The sequence below is a fragment of the Taudactylus pleione genome, unplaced genomic scaffold, assembly GCF_031769625.1.
Source record: "Taudactylus pleione unplaced genomic scaffold, aTauple2 ptg000318l, whole genome shotgun sequence".
NCBI classification, from domain to species: Eukaryota; Metazoa; Chordata; class Amphibia; order Anura; family Myobatrachidae; genus Taudactylus; species Taudactylus pleione.
In genome coordinates this window covers 2,987,292-3,008,547 of record NW_028284719.1, presented here as the reverse complement: position 1 = coordinate 3,008,547, position 21,256 = coordinate 2,987,292, and the positions used below count along the sequence as shown (strand labels likewise).

Genomic DNA, 21,256 nt, shown 5'->3' with positions numbered 1-21,256 from the left:
CCATTTCCGATTTGTCAATTTGGACAGGGTTACATCATTTGTAGATGCTATGAGGGCAGTACACAACGCGATACAGACCATGCTCGACAGCTACATGGTTAATGTTGACCCTAATGACGTGTGCAGCTAAGGTTGAAGGGCAGTAGTTTATGCAATGCCATTTATTCACATCGCAGGCCGCACGATACATTACATGCCGTAAGTTTTTTGAATCAGATAACAAACATGCTGCAAAGTAATTCTGAAGTTTTAATTGATACAGAGTTGAAATTTCTGATCTCTGTTTTCAAGAATCGCGTAGGCGGTGCCCTGATTGGCCGACGCCTGCGGAGAATAACACACAGTGTTATTATTGAGAAATGCAGGTGTTTGTTATACGTTTTCAATAACAGCGGTAATAATTTGTGTCTGGCGGCTAGACTCTGCAATCTTCTTGACAATGATAATGCCACGGATATCGTTATACATGATCATGCTCTTGAGCTTCATACAGTTTTGAATCTGTTCTTTGATAAGCCGATCAGCTTTAGCGACATTGCTTGTTTTGAAAATCACTTAAAAGCAACAATTAAGATACTGTACTACAGTACAGTCTGTATTATTATTATACTGACAGTCAATACAAAGACAACATGCTGTTTATCTTATGGCACGATGACCATTACTACGGTATATTAGACATAAAAGCATTTGTGGGTGCCCGATTCTTCTTCAAGTTTTGCCACACAGCATACCACCACAAAAATAATCACGATTGTCTCTTCTTTTGTAAGGCCTGTCTCAGACAGGTCTGTGTTGATACAGGAAAAGTGGTGCTAAGATGCCCTGTGTGTAGGGTGTTTTGCAGGACAACCGACTGTTTAGAAGAGCACAAGGCTCTAGCGTTGTCTTCCAAAACACCATGTCTTGAAACATTTGTATTGCGACTGCTGTGGTTTGTACACCACCCCCGATCACTAGTGTCGGGGAATGACATGTCCCGTTTGCAAGGTGTGCGTTGGCAGTTTTGCAGGTTATTTGGGTTATATCCAAAACATTAAACCTGTGGATCCTACAAAAAATATTTTTTTTATGATTTTGAATGTATGCAGGAGATGGGTGTACACATACCAAATTACTGTTATGCATTAACACTAGCGGTTGAACAATCCTGGATGTTTCAAACACAAGCGGATGAACAATCCTGGGAGATTCAGGGTGTTGCTTGTATTGAAGACTCTGTAAAAACATTCATGAGCCCAAAATTTGAGGGGTACACATTCATAGCCCATAATGCCGGTTGTTATGATGGGTACTTTGTAATATGGCAGCTGATTAATGAGAAATTTTAAATTGATGTGCTGGTGCAAGGCTGTAAACTGATGTGCATTACGGCTCTTGATTTAAAGATACCATTTATCTACTCTTTACATTTTTTGCCCATGTGACTCAGTCGTTTACCCAAAGCGATGGGATTTGAGGGCTCAAAAGGCCATTTCCCGCATTTTTTTTAAGACCGCCGCTAACCAAAATTATATAGGTGTCATGCCGGATACTCAGCATTTCGGCATACAATATATGATGGAATCGGTGTTAGATGAATTCAAAGAGTGGTATGAGAAATACAAGCTTAAGCCATTTAACTTCCAGGATGAACTTAAACACTATTGCAAGGAGGATGTGGAAATATTACAGAGGGCTTGTAAGACCTTCCAAGATGCCATTTTAGCAATGACTGAAGAGGATGTTATTGTATATAAAAAAGGGGCCCGTCATTGTTAAGAGGCACGTTGTCCCGTTTCAACTTACCACATTAGCGTCGGTATGTATGACCATGTACCGATGTAGAATTTTAAAGGAAAAAACATTGGTGCTTGTACCGGGCGATAACTATCATAAGACTCAGAAGCGTTACTCAACACCGGCCATACAGTGGTTAATGTACATAGCGCATATAGAGGGCGTAGACATAAGACACGCATTACAAAGGGGTGAAAAGAAAGTTGGTAGCTAAAACCTGGATGGATACGCCGTTATTGATGGTGTACAAATGGAGTTTGAGTTCCAAGGTTGTTCTATCACGGATGTAGCGTTTGTTACAACCCCGATGATGAAAACAAAGTGACTCAAATGACCTACGGCCAGTTAAGTCACAGGATGCAGGTGAGAATGAACTTTCTTAAACTGTGCGGGTTTCACGTGCGTGTTATTTGGGAGTGCGAGTGGAAATTTTTTTTATAAGAGGATACGTGTTTACAGGTGTTTCTTAAGGGCATAGATTTGCCTGAACCCTTGGACCCGCGCGCTGTACTTTACGGTGGACGTACAAATGCCATAAAGCTGTATCACCAAACACAACAGGACGAGCGCATACACTACTATGATTTTAACAGTCTGTACCCGTTTGTCAACAAAACCAAATCATATCCTGTAAAACATCCCAGGATCATTTATAAAAATTTTGGCGATATCACAACATATTTTGGCATCGCCAAAGTAAAAGTGTACCCGCCGCATGGACCATTCTTTCCTGTTCTACCGGTTAAAATGCTTGGTAAACTAAAGTTTCCATTATGTTGAACATGCTGCGAATCTGGGCAAGCAGAGTTGTGTGAACATGACGACGAGGAACGAGTCCTTGTCGGTACGTGGTGTACCATAGAGTTAAATTTAGCCGTTGACAAGGTTTACAAAGCGTGTAAAATCTATGAGATATGACATTTTGATAACCAAGCCGATGATTTGTTTTCAGTGTACATTAAATTACATCTCAGGGACAAACAAGAGGCGTCCGGGTATCCCGAATGGTGTACAGACTCTAAGAAGCGCCAGGCGTATATAGACGCCTATCAAAAAAATGAAGGGGTGTCTTTACGACCGGATAATATTCATATTAATCCAGCTAAGCACCAACTTTTAAAACTCTACCTTAATAGCCTTTGGGGTAAATTTGCAAAGCGGTACAACTTGGCCAACATGGCAATCGTGTCCGATCCCGACAAACTTTTTGAATATGCGTTTTTGCCCCACTATTGGGTGTCTTCTTAGACTTCATAGATGACGACGTGGTGGTGGTGAATTGGAAATATGCCAAAGTTCATTACACCAGCTTGCGTATTTGTAATATTTTAATAGCCGCAATTACAACGGCGTATGCCCGTATTGAACTGTACAAACTGCTGGATAGGTTGCAAGAGCGTTGTCTTTACCATGATACAGACTCTGTCATTTTTGTCAGTAGGCCCGGTGATTGGAATCCGCCATTGGGTGATTATCTAGGCGAACTAAATAGCGAAATCCCGGCTGGTGCGCATATAACAGAGTTTGTCTCAGCATGGCCCAAGTCATACGGATATTGTTTAAATAATGGAAAGACCAGATTAAAAGTTAAAGGAATCATGCTTAATGTTGATAATGCGCAACATGTCAACTTTGACAGCCTGAAAGACCTGGTCGCCAGGCTGGTATAGTGCGTTTTAAAAAGTATTGGCAGATTGAAACGTGAGTACTGCAGAAAACGCAAAAGTGCGTTTACACTAAACGGAAGGTTAAAGATAACTTCACAATGCTTCCGTTTGGGTTTTAAGATGGATATCAGGCTGCAATATCAATTTTCATGTATTGTAGCAGGCCCCTCCAATTCGGGTAAAAGTTATTTTGTGAAAATGCTGCTGCATAATTCGCTACACACCTCTCACACGTTCCTGATAATTTTGTTTGGTTTTACTCTTGCTGGCAGTCAAGGTGCAATCCTGGTATGCATTTTATAGAGGGGCTATATGAGACTTTTAATGACGAACAACTTTTCCCACCCAATAAGGTTAATTTAGTAGTGGTTGATGATCTGATGGAGTCGGCTAGTAATAATACGGAGATTGAGAAAGCTTTCACAAAGTATGTACACCAGAGAAATCTCAGTATCATGTACCTTGTGCAAAATGTCTTTTGTCAGGGTAAAAAGAGCAGAACTATACATTTAAATACAAAATATATGGTTCTTTTCAAAAACCCTAGGGATAAATTGCAAGTGACGATGCTGGCTAGGCAGATGTATCCCGGTAAATCGCTGTTCTTTTTAGAGGCTTTTGAAGATGTGACCAGAGCGCCTTATGGGTATTTACTGGTTGATTTAAGAAACAACTCGCTTGATGAGTACCATTTACGAAGCAGGTTATTCCCGTCGGATACACTGGTAGCGTACATCTTTAAAAAGTATACTTCTAAAATGCTGTAATTCTTCAACTTTTAGTCATTCGCCATAGCGGCACCATCAGCGAGCATGTCGGCATGCTTACGTCATAATTGGCGCTTACGTCGTAATTGGACGATTTTAAAAGCGTTAATAAAGGCGACACCAACTAAAAGAAACGCTATTTTATCCACGGCTTCAAACAATTTGGTGACGGCCATTTGTAAGATTGCGCTCAATATGCTAAAAGGTCAAATACATGGCGTGACTCGCCCACGTGGGAACTGTCAGTAGCCAAAGCCAATCAGCGGCCGCTCTATAGACAGTGCTGCCGCTGATTGGCTCTCAGGACTGCCAGCTCCGTGGATGCGCCATCTGCTGGAATTCGGGAGCAATGAGTATATGTGGCAACACACATACTCATAGTTTGTTCGTGAGTCATGTAGTATTTTTTTTTTTTATTCCAAGTACGTGGATTACTGCGGAGACCAGCGCCAGGATATAGGTGAGTATGATTTCTTATTTGCATGGCCATGTTTTTAGATATTCTACATGGAGAAGGGGACCGAACATCTGGTATAGGTAAGTATGTGTGAATGGGTAGGTGTGTGTAATAAAGTTATACTGTCACGGTGTGTGTGTTTTGTATTTTTTTAAACTATTTATTTTACAGTGAAATTACAGGTGCTGCATGTCTTTTGGCACTTGTAGTTCCACAAGTGCAAAATGGCAGGCATGCTGGCACTTGTAGTACCACTGTAAAGTACAATAGTGTTACATTATTTGGCCTCGATATTACCCCCATACCCACTGCTCCATGGCTATGGGGATGAGCCCCAGGCTTCAGCATAAGCCTGTGGTGCTCAGGAGAGGGGGGACACTTTATTGGGGGGTCTCCAACTCCCCCAAGATCATCGGCTTGCGCTGACCGACTTGGGGTGTAATGCATTGGACCTGGAGCCCCAGTGATTGGGTCTCCGGGCTGTGGCATTACACCCCAGTTAGTTGGGTCTGGTGCTGGTCTTAAATATAGGGGGTACCCCATGTCTTTTTTGCCCCCTAAATTTAAAACCAGCACTAGTCCCTGCAGCCTGGTCTTGGTTTCTAAAATACGGTGGAACCCTACACATTTTGTTCCCCATATTTTTAAAAACCACCACTGGTTGGCAAGCCTGGGGCTGGTTTGGCTTTTGAGGGGGGACCTTATGTCTTTTTTTTGTACATTTTTACAAATTTTTTTTACAGGTTAAAAAAAAGGGAATTTTTTAGGAAATATTCTAGGGACCCCCATAAAGATGTGTAGACATGGGGGATCACTATGGGTTCCCCAATTTTTATCTCCTGAAGGAAGTCGGGATTTCTAATAGCCATGGCAAGAAAAAAGCTATTTAAAACCCGACTTTATTTTGCAGGTAAAAATAGGGGTACCCATAGTGATCCACCATGTCTGGACATATTTAGGGGGGTCCCAGGCATATTTCTTGAAATTCTCGTTTTTTCATAAATGGGGTCAAAGGTCACTTTTAAAAAACAGGGATATTTTTTAATCAACTATAGCAAGTAAAATAAAGTTTAGATTTGGGGTTTAGGGGTACAGGCTTATAAAAAATAGCCTGTACTTTTGGGAATGCCACCTTAAAACAAAATGTTACAAAAAATAATGAAGCAAAAAAAAATTTGGGACAACCCTAAAAAAAATTAAAAACTTGGGGTGACAAAAAAAAAAAGTCAAACAAAAAGCCAAACTAACGAAATTAATACTGGTGGGGTCCCCAAGTATGTGGCAGGTGTTTTTTTTATTGCGCAGAGTAGCAGCAGGAGTATTTTTGCAGAATTGAAAAAAATACCTTTAGGGACTTAATGACTTGCCTGGCACGGTCATATCAGATACTACCACACCAGGCTGGGCTTTCCCTGACTTGGTCGTATCTGATACGACCAGTCAGAAATGCCCACTAGGTGGCTGTGGGAAGCTAATCTTCCCGCAGCCTCCTACATCAGAGGGACCTTCTGGTCCCTCTGCAAGAATGGCTGCCTCTCCAGCGTGTCCTGATCACTGCTGGCCACAGTGATCAGGAACTGCCGGCAGCCCCCCTCCCATAGAAGCAGCAGTGCTGCTGCTGTGACCCGATCACTGTGGCCAGCAGTGATCGGGCAGCCATCCTCCGCCTTCAGTAAATGACAGTAGCGGCGGCTCTGGCAGCCGCCGCTGCTGCTATCTATCCAGGCCGCCAGCGGGACACCCTCCCGCTGTGGCTCCGGAACTACAGTGATCACATAGTGATCACTGTGTGTGTGAAGGAGCAGCGGCGGTGACTCTGGTAGCCGCCGCCGCTGCTCTGTATCCGTGCCGCCAGCGGGAGACAATCCCGCTGTGGCTCCGGCTCTATATATATATGTATATATATATATATATGTATGTGTAAATATATATGTATATATATATATATATATATATGATATGAAATGGTATAAGTGGCGCACTAAAGCTCATAAACAATACATGTGATATAGTCAAAAGAAATAGTGAAGAATAAACCACATAAATTATGTAAAATTATGTCAAACACACTCCCTATTTAAGGAGATAACTATAATGTAGATAACTATTTTTATCAACCTTTTTAATATAATTCTTAGTTTCTACTGAATTTGTACAGAGATCCTTCTTAACTAGCTCATAAAACATATCAATCTGACTGCTTTTTGATTCTAGAGGGTAAAATTTAGAGGGTTGTTTGAGACCTGATTTGTTAACAATAGACTCATAATTTTTAATTACACCTGTTTCAGATTTTAAAAAGTGTCTTTTAAGGGTCAATTTTCTTACATATTTATTAAGGTCTATATATAATTGAAACTCATTCGGCTTATTGGCTGGAGCAAAGGATAACCCTTTACTAAGAAGAATTTTATCAAACATATCAGTAATAATCTGTATAATCTTGCCTTCACCTGTAAATATGATAAGATAGAGATAGAGTATCTGGATCTAGTAGTAGTAGTAGTAGCCCAGCATTACTCAGTAGAAACTAAGAATTATATTAAAAAGGTCGATAAAAATAGTTATCTACATTATAAGAGTGGTCATCAAAAAGGTTGGAAAGTGAATATTCCTTACTCACAGTTCTGCAGAATAAAAAGAAACTGCAGTAATGAAGATTCTTGTAAAGAACAACTGGATATATATGCATCGAGATTTATTGAAAGAGGTTACCAACAAGATTTGGTTAATAAAGCTATAGTGAAAACTGAGTCTACCAATAGATCAGAATTATTATCATATAATAACAAAGACACTAAGTTGGATAATCTCAGTTTTATAACTACCTATAATGAGGAAGAGAAGCGAATAAAAGCCTCATTCCACAAACACTGGAATATCCTCAAAATGGACCAAGTTCTTAATACGATACTCCCACCAAAACCTGAGATAATATTTAGAAAAGCCAGGAACCTTAAAGAAATTCTTGCCCCTAGTATGCTTGATACTGATCCCAGTACAACCAATACGGGTTGGCTAGCAAAATCGAAAGGGTTCCATAAGTGCAACCACTGCTGCATCTGTAAATTTGCAAGTAAAGAAACAAAAAGCTTCTCGAACCAAAAAGGCAAAGATTTTAAAATCAAAGAAATGATTAACTGCTCTACCACACACGTAATTTATATGATTGAATGCACATGTGGCTATAAATATATAGGGAAGACTAAAAGGCCCCTGAGAATAAAGGCCCCCATACATCAGAGATTGATTGCAGCAATCATGCAATTTGCAATCGATTGTGTATAAAAATCTTTCCCTTTTTCAATCGATTGTGGCATCTCTCCAATATGCAATCGATTGAAAAAGGGAAAGATTTTTATACACAATCGATTGCAAATTGCACGATTGCTGCAATCAATCTCTGATGTATGGGGGCCTTTAGAATTCAGGAACATGTAAGAGGCATTCGAAACAAGCTTGAATCTCACTCAATTCCTAGGCACTTCAATAGAGTCCATAATTCCAACTTAGATAATTTTTGCTTTAAAGGAATTGAACACGTTACATTGGGGAAGAGAGGCGGAGATCTTGATAACATACTTGCAAAACGAGAAATGTATTGGATATATATGTTGGATATGCTTACCTCCAATGGTATGAATGAGGGGTATGAAATTGCCCCCTTCCTGTAACGTTAAAATCAATCTATTCATTTCTTAAATATATAATATGTACATAGCCTTGCTTCATAGCTTCGAGAATTCTTATTGTTATATTATTTTTATTCCCCTTTTTAAGTTCGTCTTTATTTATTTATTATTATAAAATATTTAGTATATTTTAAGCCTTCTATACTTACTGACACAATCCTCTTAGGTTCTTAGTTGTTTTATATATTGTTTTATATATATATTTTATACCTTGTATATTTTATATTTTACAGTGTATAATTCTATATGCAGTATGATTTTAAACATGTTATACACTGTACATGTCCATTATATCTGTCTATTTAAGTATTTATTTATTTTTATAATTCCTGTATATAGTTTACCTATTTAATGCACTTTTAAGTTGTCCATTACTAACTGACTTGATATATATATATATATATATATATATATATATCAGTTTATCATAGATATAAAAGTGAGACATTTTGGGGAGCCGGGTTGCTTAGCAACTACATAATTTCCCAAGACATACCCAAAACGGCGACCGCCTAAGTCTATGGGAAAATGGGCGCCGCAAGTATATAGTTATGGGAATCGATAGAGCCAAAAGTGTCACCCCACCCCGCTTGTACTGAGTAAGGGTGTTTGATAAGCACAGAGACTCACTCTGGGCATCTATAGCGGCATCTGCATTGATGATGCGACATGGACTGTTGACCTCAATCTACAGGCTGCGCGAGAGCCTGGAACTCTCGCGCATGTGCATAGAGGCGGCCCAGGACGCTCGTTAAATGTAATCCAGGTGATTACTATTAGTATGGGTATAAATATATGTGTTTAAGATAGAGTATCCCTATTGCTGTATCCACTCCTGAGGAAGTCCCCAGAGACCACAGAGGGACGAAACGCATTGAGCAGTACTTAGTAGGACCTCATGCTACACCTCCACATTGTTGGACAGATAAGCCCTTTTAATCTTGCTATATTGTACGAGTCTTTTTTGTTGTTGTCTCCATTAAAGTATATGTGTTAAACTTATTACACTATTGGAGGCCCTCCTTTCTTTCTCTATGTTTGCATATGCATTTGGAACTAGTTCCTGGACCTAGAAAAGGACCAAAAGAAAGATACCTGTTACCTTGACATGAGACAAGTAAACAGCTGGTACAAGGCTATTTCTTATATATACTCGGGGTGTTGAAGCTTTGTTGTATCCACACGAGTGGAGTGTTTCTAACACACGGCTATTGTTTATATGTCACCACTTTTGCACGACAGCACTTTTTGAACGTATATATATATATATATATATATATATTATATCATTTCAGACTACACTATGTTTGTTTTATTTTTCTGTTTTCTTTGAGATTTACATCGTGGGATTTACACGAAGACACTACAAGGATAAACTGTGTGTTTGGACCTTATGGACTTGGTCCTAATATAAAAGTTGTTACACTGAAGGCGCCGCTCCTTCACCCTTTTTTGTATATATGTATATGTGTGTATATATATATATATATATATATATATACTGTGTGTGTGTATATATATATATATATATATAATGTGTGATCGATATATATATATCGATCTATGGATATCGCAGAGCCTCTGATTAGGGATGGCAACTGACCATCGATGGTTTGAAAACCATCGATGGTCTGGCTGAAAACAAGTGGTTTGTCATCACTGGTGGCCATCAATGTTGCACCATCGATGGCAAACCTCAATCGATGTTTAGGAAACATCGGCAGTTGTGGTGTACACAGATCTCCTCGACCAATCGCAAAACAATTGATGGCTTCTAACGATGGTTGAACCATCGATGGTACAGCCGTCAATGGCCATCACTACAGTATAATATAAAAATTGTTATTTTTATGGTATACTGTGTTTTTAAAAAAATATTTTTTTCAAATAAAATAGTGATGGATAAGTTTAAAATTATGTTCGTGACCTAATTCAATCATAAAAGAAACCGACAATTTTGGAGCGGTTTTTGGAAAAAGAATTCGTCAGTTAAGTGGTTAAAAATATGCTAGCACCCATTTTCATGTACCCCAAATTTGATGGGACCACTTTTAAAATTGAAAAAAATAAATAAATGCTCTTCTGCATCACTTCTGCAATGTCGGAAAAAAAAACACCAGCCGCGGCTCATTAAAAACCCCGACTTTCTTCTGCAGGCAAAAACGGGGGTACCCATAGTAATCCCCGAGGTCTGGACATCTTTAGGGAGGTTTTAGGATTATTTCCCGAAAATCCCTATTTTTACCGGCGATCCAAGTATCGCCGGGTCCCGTTTTCACCTACTTTCAAATTGAATATGTGGATACGTGGGCACGCCTGGAAAACAGGCGAAGCCAGCGTTAAGTCCGGGCCACGTTAAGTTAACCCGGCTCAGCTCAAATTAAATACGGGCCTAAATAGGAACAGAACTTACTCATATTTGTAGTTTTTACACATTAAAAATATGAAGTAAATACAATATTGCCCGCATACAGCGCTTGAAAAGCCTTGTAACCGGTGGTTTTGGTGACAAATGCTTTTTGAATTAAAATGTAAAAACTTTATGATATTCTTTTGGAAAAAAACGCTGTCTGGTGCGAGTATGTAAGAATCAAAGAAATAACAAACTCCAGCTTCATTAAAATAAACGGCCAACCAGTGTTCGCCGGGCTGTCCGTTACTATGCGTGTTGATTACAAACGTGAAGGGGTAGTGCGACAGTTTATTGGTAGGCAAAATATTACACACGTAGATTCCTTTAAAATGACGGTGCGTGCTTGGTTCCATGTAGAGAACACAATTTATCTGTAGTGTGTTCATTTTCTCTTTTTTTTTTATCACGTAATGATAATCGTTAAAAGGTTCAATAAAATATTGAAATAGCTTTTTTCACTTATAGGTAATCATACAGCACATCGTGCCTTTGATTAATCTCAATGATATTATCATATTATCAAATATAGCGGAAATTATCACATTGACCGTACGATCCAACACTTCTGTGAAGCAGAATTTGGCACATAGACTGCCCGTTCTTATCAGGGAAAGGTGCTCTCCGCACTCCTGCTCCGGTGACAGATCAAAAGCAAATAGCGTGTAGCCGTTGAGGTACTCTTCACAGTCAACCAGTATTCCAGCGTCAGATTGCTGCTTATTTGTGATCTGTATGAGCGACATATACTCTCTTACAGCATTACTGTGTTCAAAGTCTGGTTGAAATGGTTTTGCCGGGTGCGGCATTCCATCCAGATAAAGGGATGCAAAGTTCACATTTTTATGTTCAAAACAAAGGGAGTTCTGATCAAGGGCTCCTGAAAATGCTTCGTTGTTCACAAACCCAACTATGACCATTTTCGGCACTTGACCTAAAAATAGATTTTCTAGACTATACATTCTACTGCCTGCGGGTACGCTGTAGGTTTTCATTCCAACTTGGTCAATCATGTATTTTGCGTTGTTGTTTAGCATGGCATGCGCGTGCCAAATGCGCATGCTGGTGAGACCTGTACTGTTTTCACAAACAGGGACGCTGCGACGATCAGTATTTTAAAGGCATCCGCTTCAGCTGCCATCAAGCAGAATGAGTCTTTGTTTCTGGTGAGTTTAATCTTCAGTCAACGGCATTTAAAATTAGTTTATGCTCGTGGAAATGGTCGCAGTGAAGCGGTCCTAGCAATTCAAACTAGTGACTCTGCGTGGTCGCTCCTGCGCGTTTTCTGAAGCCAGTATTAAGGCCGTCCAGCACCTTGTTGTTATGTTCCCCAGCCACATCTTTATAAAATAATCCTGTGGTGTGCTTTGTTGACAAAGCTTCGGAGCTATAATTCAATATAGTCTCAATGTATGCGCGGTAGGCATAAAGATTGTTGGATTGTGATATGAGTCTGTCGCCCAAAGTAACATCCACTTAGCTGAATAATGTTGCTATGGGGTAACTAATAAGGGTGACCCGAGCCCCTTGGGCTATCGCCGTGTTATCAGTTTTTTTTTAGCATTTTGTTTAGAAACTCTTTACCGCTGTCAGTTTGCAGCTTCTATGGCAGGCAGCCCTGTTGAAATATTTTTTCAAAAGCACTAGCGATGGTTGCGCCACTCTTAGACTTTAGGCTTACAGCCCAGGCTCTCTTACTGAATATATCGATAATAGTTAATATATACTTAAAACTATCATTGTACTCCGCAAGGTCTATGAGTGATACCAAGTCGCATTGCCATTGCTGATTTATATCCGACACGCAGATCATGTTCCATTTATAGTTTTTCCTAGCTGGATTATGTAACGTATATGCATCTTGTTTTTGCATCCATTTTTTAATTTACATTCTTTTAAACGTGTCTTTATTGGCCCTATAATACTTATCAAAGCCGCTATAACTGCTGGGGTTCAATACCGTGTAATACGCCTTTTTCATCTGCTTTTTTCGATTAGCGGTGCGGTGTGACTCACCGTTTTTTTTTGTTTGTAGGCATGTCTGCCTGCCAGATAAAGATGTATTTACTTTTATAGCTATCACGAAGGGTTAACAACAATACTGTCTGATTAAACATTAAACTCATTTTATATAAACCTATCAAAAAGATATAACATTTTATATCAAGGCCTATTGCATTTATATACATTTGATTTCAATTTTTCTATCAAAACCCTATCAAAAAGATATTGCTCCACATAAAATTTATATTAAGCCATATAAATTTTATATGAAGCGATATCAAAACGGAAGGAAAAGTGGGAGTGCCAGGGGGAGGTGTTATGGGAGGGTCTGGGGGCATGGTACCTGTCAAATTAAGTTTGACAAAAATGTGTTCTCTATCTACTGGTCTGCTTTATCATTTGGCCATCCATGTACAACTCAATATGTTTTTCATTAGTGTTATTTTTCTGAGGGTACTTAGTGGTATTAAGTACCAACATTTTTTTTTCAGAAACAGGTAGTTTGTCTATCATAATCCTGGGATAGATTAACAGTCTTACCTGGAATATGTATCACCCAACTAGTCCATTTTAACAGCTACATAAAGGGAGACAATCACCTGTCCAAAGGACCTTCAGCAGGTTAGATGAGTGCCGGCACTCTTTTCCATAGAATTAGAACCTCTACCTTTCATTACCTTGCTGTGAATAAAAAACACAAAGGAAAACCATTTTAGCATTTTTTTCTTTATTTTGGTTTATTAGAAACAAGAAGATAAAAATAATTGACATTTAATGAAAATTATTTTTTTAATAGAAACGTTATCTAAATCACATGATATGAGTTGTACAATATGTCACATTTAGTAAATGACTGAGATATTTAGAAGTTAAGAATAACAGTAGTTTTTAAGAAGCTTTTGAAGGGATCATCCACCCAGCCAATGGCCACTACTCAGACATTCTATGTTTTCCTTTTGACAGCAGTAAGCACCATCACTTGCTTATAATCTGTGAGGTTACTCTCTACTTTACTATCAAGTAACTCAAAGGAAACAATTATAAATCCTTCATAAGTAAGGGTCTTTTGTACAAAATATATGCAGCCTATCATTACCAACAGTAAAATATGTGGTATTTAAGTAACCAATTACAATCAAGCAACCCCCAGGTTTAAGCAGCGTTGACATCTTCCTCAGGTTTCTGATGTAATCGTGCAGGTCCTGATTAACCACATCTAGCACCCACGCTGTAAGTAGACAATCGGCTTGTTGTAACACCACCGGATCTGTAAGGTTTTCTTTGCTGAAGTCAATCTTCACAATGTGTTTAATGGTTTCCTTCATCTTTTCTTCCTTGTCTTGTTTTTGGTCACTAATATAATTGAGCCATTACATTATATAATACAGCAGGTTCAAATGACAGTGCTGAAATGTGTTTCACTTCAGTTTCTTTTTACCTCAACCACAAAAAAACAAACAAAATATTATCTTATCAAAGAACATAAACAATTTACTTGTAACTCTCTATGTGCTCTTTATGTGTAAAGTATCTTAATTATTTGTTTTCCCTGGATTTCTACCTGCACAAATGGAACTGTTCAGTTGGGAAGAATGTCACCACCAACTATGAAATATTCACTATTATCATCTAACTCTCTGATCTCCATTCAAAACTAAAACATTTACTCTTTAAGTTACATTTTTGTTATTATTTTTTAAATTGACTCATTCTTTTAAGTTCTTTTATGTTAGAGTCACTTTTTACCTGATGCCTCCCAGCATGGTAACAATCTGTGATGCATGAGTCCAATTAAAAGCCCCAGTGCGGGTGTTCACCCATTTGTTGAGTTCCCTAATACACGACTCTCTTAATTTTAGTATAATGATCTCATTAAAAAAATCACTGATAACAAAAAGATGATGAACAATGGATCCAGCACTGATGTCAAACAAAGTTTCTCCTTTTATATGATCTGCAGGGAAAGATTCAGATAAGAAGAAAATCAACATTCTATATAATTTTAGTGAGTTATTGGCAAAGAAAGATAATGGGAGTCATAGCATTGGTCAGATTTCATACTGTATGTTTCCTGGTATAATACTGGCAATTAAATAAATTACTGGCAATCTGAGAATTAATGTATTACTCACAGCTGTGTGAATTACTTAATGGACACATGAGTATAAACTTATTAAGAATTGTGTCTGGTCTGAGTTTAAACACTCACAGCATCTCTGAAACATGGGATATTTTTGACAGTTGAAACACACAAATTTACCAAGAATCATGTTTTGCTGAATTGTGTTTTTCAATGGTGTATGTATTTGTGTTTCTCCCCGTGTTCCCATTGTCTGACCATAGCCAAACACACCCTAACATGCAACCTGCACATATGAATGTGATACGTGCAAGCTGCATGTGTGTAGTGGTTTTAAAAAAAGAGTCTCTTCCCAAAAGCATAACTAGCCCCATGCTCTGTGAGCCAGTCCTGGTTAAAAAAATGTGGGGGACAAAATGTGTAGGGGTCCTGCATATTTTATGAACCATTACTGGGCTCTGTGAGCCTCTCTTGGTCTTAAAAATACCATGCAAAATGGTTTGGGGTTCCCTGTATTTTTAAAACCATTACCGGGCTCAGGCTAGTTGGAGTGTAATGCCACACCATCTAAAGCATTAACAGCCTGAACTAGTCAGCCCAGGCTGGGGATCCCAGGGGACCCCCTCTCCTGAACACCCTAGGCCTGAGCTGAAGCCCAGGGTTTTTCCCTGCATCCCTAGTCAGTGTGTGCAGGGATAATAGTCATAATAAATGTATAATATTGTTTTTTACAGTGGGACTACAGGTCCCTGCATTCCTGCCTTTTGGCACTTGTAGAACTACAAGTACCAGCAGGTAGCTGGCTGTAGTACCTCCACTGTAAAAAAAAAATATTAAAAGAACTACAGTACACATACACCATGCACAGAAAAAGTTTATTACACCAACACACACACACACACACACACACACACACACACACACACACACACACACACACACACACACACACACACACTATACTTGTTTCCAGCATCCGTTCCTCTTCTCCAGTAGCATCCACATTTTTCCATTAAAAATTACTCACCTACCTATTGGCACAGGTCTGTCCTCTTCTCCAGTAGAGTCCCGGTCATTAAAACAAAAAGAGTGTCCCAATACATTTTGAACAGAAGAGCTATATGTGTTTCCACATACAGCTCTTCCCGGCAAGTGATGAAAACCACTAGGTTTCCTACACTTGCTGGGCTGTCAGCCAATCAGAGGCTGCTATTAGAGTTAGTGTTCACTGATTGGCTTTAAGTGTCCAGGGGCTGGAGGGACAGGATGGGTTGTGTAGATCTCTGGTACCAGTGAGAAAGGATGGAAAGTTTATGCCCCTGTGGCCGAGAGTATGACAGGGGAGTGTATGTCCCTTGAACTGATGGGTAGTGTATATACCAGTGTTGGGCGGATAGAATGAGTAGTGTATCATTTTGGGCTGGGGAAGGTGTTCTATAATTGTTTCGGAGCCTGGGGATAGGGTGTGTCATATATGTGGCTGGACTGTGGGGGAGTACTGTTTTTCTGGGGCAAAGGGGTTTGGTGGGTAGTGTATCTCTCTGGGGCCAGAGTGGTAGGGTGTGTAGCATATGTCCATAGGGCTGGAGGGTAAGGCAGGTTGTGTATGTCACTGGGGCCAGAAGGTAGGGCAATTAGTGTTGGTAACTTGGGCCAGAGGGTAGGGTGGGTAGTGTATGTCACTGGGGCCAGAAGGTATGGCTGGGAGTGTATGTCACCTGAGCCAGGGGGTAGAGTAGGTAGTATATGTTGCTGGGGTGTTGTTATTTTAGGTAGTTTCATGGGGTAGCGAGGGTTAGCCTGTGACACAGGGGGGGTTTGTTCAAACACCCCTTTCCCTGTACATACCTATGGTGAGGTATTAGGGACAGGTGAGAAGGAGAGATGGTTGCACCTGGTGATGCACTTTATGGCAATGAGCTAAGGTAGAGAGGTTATGAGATGACAGCATGGCTCTGTAAGACAGATGGCTACTACAGGCTCTATATGAAAAAAATTGCTCTTAAAGCGCTGGAACTGGGGTGTTAGGCAAACTGAGACCATGGGGTATATTTACTAAAGTTCAATTTTGCATTCAATTTTATGTTCGACTTAATTCTGCTAAAATCAAATCAAATCGACATTCATTTTCTCTGTCAAAATCCCACATTTACAAAGATTCAATTTTGAAATTGATTTCAAAATATAACTCAATGTTGGCCAATTTTTACTAGAGGTTTCTTGTTCTGTTTTGAATATCCAAACAATATCAAATTCCAGACTTCCTCCTGTATTGCTATTGGTACACATATGCCAAAAGCAATATACTGTAAATAGCAAGAAATGGTTACTAAAAACCCTGACAGACACCTTTGCAAAGTAAAAGTGAAAGGGAGTTTTGTGGATGAAGCAGAGTTTTTACAGCAGAGAGGTAATTAATTTAGAGTGAAAAGAGTTTGTCAGTCTAGGTTGAGTATTATTTTGGAAACTGTGAAACTTTGTTATGGAGGCTGATAGGACTTGGCTAAGAGAGGAGAGGGAAGTGGAGTAGATGAGAGGAAACAAGCATTTGCTGAAAGTGTTCAGAAGGAGGCAGGGGCCAGGAATCTGAATTTGTGAAAGAGCCACAGCTGGGCAAAACAAAAAGAAAAACACAATTGTAACATATATTAACAAGTGCAATTAGCTGGTTACTTAATATACACAGTACAGGTGACTTACCCAGCAAGCATCTCTCCGGCATTTGTCCTGCCTCAAACTTTGTGAAAAGGGAGGAATTACTGAGGATGTAGGCATTGTCACAGGGACCAGGATAGCCAGTTACAACACTGATATTCTTTTTGTTTTGCATTACAGACCACCTGCACATTGATAGTATATGCATAATGATAATTAATGTAGAGCAGGCTGGCTCGAAAATAATGGCATTGTGAAGAGGGGGGGGCATCATGATGTGATCATGTGGCCCCACCCTGGCTCCACCCCCGATGTGACATCAATGACAGGACATGCCCCCGCTGAAAGTATGATGTAGAGGTGTGCAGTATTCCTGGGTGGTCTCAACCTAATGCTGGCCATACACGGTGCGATGCACCATGAAGTGCAACTGCCGATCAGTCAGCAGACAGATCGTGCTGTCACTGCCGGCATTCGTGCGATCCCCACAGACAGCACGATATACCGGCTCCCCCCTCCACCATTTGAATGGGATCGTACATCGCATCCCAGGTCAGATGGTTTTGCAGGAATGCGATGTATGACCCCGCGGGAGCGCGCAGCACGATATCAGGTATGATATCGTGCCCATACACGGCACAATATAGCACCTATATCATCCTGATCCGTCGAATCGGCACGTATATTGTGCCATGTATGGCCACCTTAATGTGTGTACAAATTATACTGCAGCTCCCAGGATATGTCTAAAAGACTATAGAAAGCTACACTAACTTCATGGCACTGTGACTTCTGGCTGAGAAAGCGGATGTAGATGTTGCAGAGGGAGATCAGTGCAGCCATATCATGTGAGAGGTGATTGCTAAAGGTAGGCTGATAAATATCCTACACTAACCCAGACACTGACTGAAAGGAACCAGTAGCAAAAAAATGCAAAGCACACAGCAGTTTGTGCAGGCCTGTAACTGACCGTGACTTTGCAGTATCTGGCTCAGGCTGAGTCTTGACAAGGTCATACAGTATCATAAGGTTGGAATGTTTGAGGCAAAACATCTGTATTAATTCACCAGCAGACATGGCTTTGAGATGTATTTGTTCATGAGGGAACCTAGGCTTTCATAGGCTCTGTGGTACATCAATATCCTACTGTTATTCCTCTACTTTAAGCTACTGGGCTTTCTTGGTCAGGAGGTAATTTGTATACCACAGGATAGTTGCCAGCATTGCATATCCTGGATTAGCCATTATTCCTACAGCATTAGTGCAGCTTATGCTTGTGTCAAAAACTTTAGTAAATATACCCCCAAGTCACATCAATAACATGGACCTGAGCACGGCCTTCATGGATCTTTACACAAATGGAAGGAAGATTATTAATGGGAATCGGTATAATTTACCACCGGACCCCTGTCCGGCGGTTCAAATTCTGACAGCGGCTGCCCAAACAGGATGAAAATCTAGATCATCCCCAGGTAAGTATTCACTAACCTATTCCCCCATCCTAACCTTAACCCTCCTTTAGGGTGCCTAACCCTAACTTTCCCCCCCAGTGCCTAACCCTAATCCCCCCTCTAAGTGCCTAAACCTAACCACCCCTTCCCCGCAGCCTAAACCTAAGTCCCACGGGTGAGTGCCTAACCCTAAGTCCCCCCGGGAGTGCCTATCCCAAACCCTCGCTCCCCCTAGCCTAACCCTAACCTTCCGGGGGGGTGCCTAACCCTAAGTCCCCCCGGGAGCCCTAAACCTCCCCCTGCGGCTGTCCGCAGCGTTGCCCGGCATCACTTCGATCGGGATGCCGGGCGCCGGTCTCCCGGCATCAGTAAAATGACAGGCGTCTATATGTAGATGCCGGTCATTTAACTCTCACTGGGATTAGGCAGTGAGGAAGCCGGCTGTCAGAATTAGGTCCGCTGGCTTCCCGACTGCATACGCATTAATGCTCTGGTAGCATTGCAGTGCTGTCATCCCCTTCCAACACACACACACAATGCACATGCACACACACACACACACCAAGCACACACACACACACACCACACACACACATCTGCATCTGAATGGCTGGAAACTGCACTCTTCCAGTGATGCATTGTTGGACCAGCGGCTAAGTGTGTGGTTCCATGACTGTGCACAGTACATGTGTTATTTCTGCATATCTGCAGTTCTGTTTGGGACCAGTGGACTTGGAAATCATAGTGGTCTATATTTAAAATGTTTAAAAAAAAATGCTGCCAATCTAATGCCTTAGTGCTCCCAGCCGGACCCAGAGCAAAAGCTCCACTGGTTCCACCTACACTGCACACCTGCCTGTACATTATAAAGGGGTCTATGTACTAAGCAGTGATAAGTGACAGAGTGAAAAGTGATAAGTCTGTGATAAGTGCCAGCCAATCAGCTCCCAACTGTCATCTCACAGGCTGTGTTTGAAAAATTACAGTTGGGAGCTGATTGGCTGGCACTTATCACAGACATCACTTTTCACTCTGTCACTTATCACTGCTTAGTACATAGACCCCATAGTCTCCCATTTAATTTCTGGTACTCAGAATAACCATATTACATATATAAAGCAACAATTTATCCTGAATACAAACCTGTTACTAATGCGCTGTGCAGCTACTGCATAATAAATACCATTAACTCATCTCTGAATGCACTTTCTGAATTAAAGTAACATTTTAGGAAGTCCCTGGAATCCATCCCATGCACATGGTAAAGCTTCATATTGGATCTGGCTTCCATTCTCTTGTCTTCAGGACAGGCTGAGTCTCTGATCTGTATCTGTAGCCTTATAGTAATAGGTATGACTGGTCTATTTATATACCGCAGAATCCTATAGTTATTTACTTTCACTAGAATGTTCTCATACACAGCTGACTGTAAATGTATCACTATGTGCAGAGATCTTATGACAATTATTAATGATGATTAAATATTTGATCTAACTAGGTGATAATGTCACAATTATACAATGTGTTATGTATCATCAGTATTTTGTTTCTGTTTAACCCTCTACATTCCATCTTAGTAAGCTTGTGAAGACCCATTACACATTTCTCTAAATAAATAAAAAAACTGAATCTGGGGCATTACTACAGGCCATAGCACCATTTTGAAAAAAAATACTTTTTATGTTTAGTAAAGATTAATTATATATATATATATATATATATATATATATATGCATACACACAATTGATATATATTAAACTTAAATATATTAATATAAATATTATATTAATATTTATAGAAATGTATGTTTAAACTGGTTGAAGACTTATAGTGGAAAGCAGTTTGAATTGAAAAGTGCAGCTGTCATACTGTAGACTTTCTGGAAGCCCACAATCCAAGACTGACAGTTGGGATGGAACCTTTGGGCCCAGACTCTCAGAAAGGTTTTGAAGGTGAGAGAGCCTTTCTTGTTTAGGAGTGAGGATATAAGAGGGGCCAAAGGCAGTCAAGGAGGGAGCTGCCTGAGGTACTGTAGCAGACTGTGAGCATCAGCGTACCTGATGTAAACTGAGATCATTACTGTGTGAGGTGGTGCAGAGACAAGGTGCAGCGACATGACCGTAACTGATCCTAGCAGTATGCTCCAGTGACGAGAGGAAAGTGAAACTAATCTCAGTGAGAAGCCTGACCCATTTTTACTAAAGTCAAGGGGGAGAAGATCAAGTTTTAGTCAGCAGCTGGTGGAGAGGGGGTGTAAGAGACTAAAGATCAGACTCCTGAGGTGGAGCAGAAG

General features: G+C 40.2%; 1 protein-coding gene across 1 annotated transcript; it reads right to left on the bottom strand.

Moving 5' to 3' along the window:
- Window positions 1–372: 372 nt before the first annotated feature.
- On the bottom strand, window positions 373–21,079 carry LOC148509655 (nicotinamide N-methyltransferase-like). Its single transcript, XM_088442932.1, has 5 exons — window positions 21,021–21,079; window positions 17,557–17,696; window positions 14,523–14,730; window positions 13,873–14,129; window positions 373–554 (listed from the first exon to the last, which is right to left on the bottom strand). The coding sequence occupies exons 1-5, from the start codon at window positions 21,077–21,079 to the stop codon at window positions 373–375; spliced, it is 846 nt and encodes a 281-aa protein (XP_088299058.1).
- Between the last annotated feature and the right edge of the window lie 177 nt (window positions 21,080–21,256).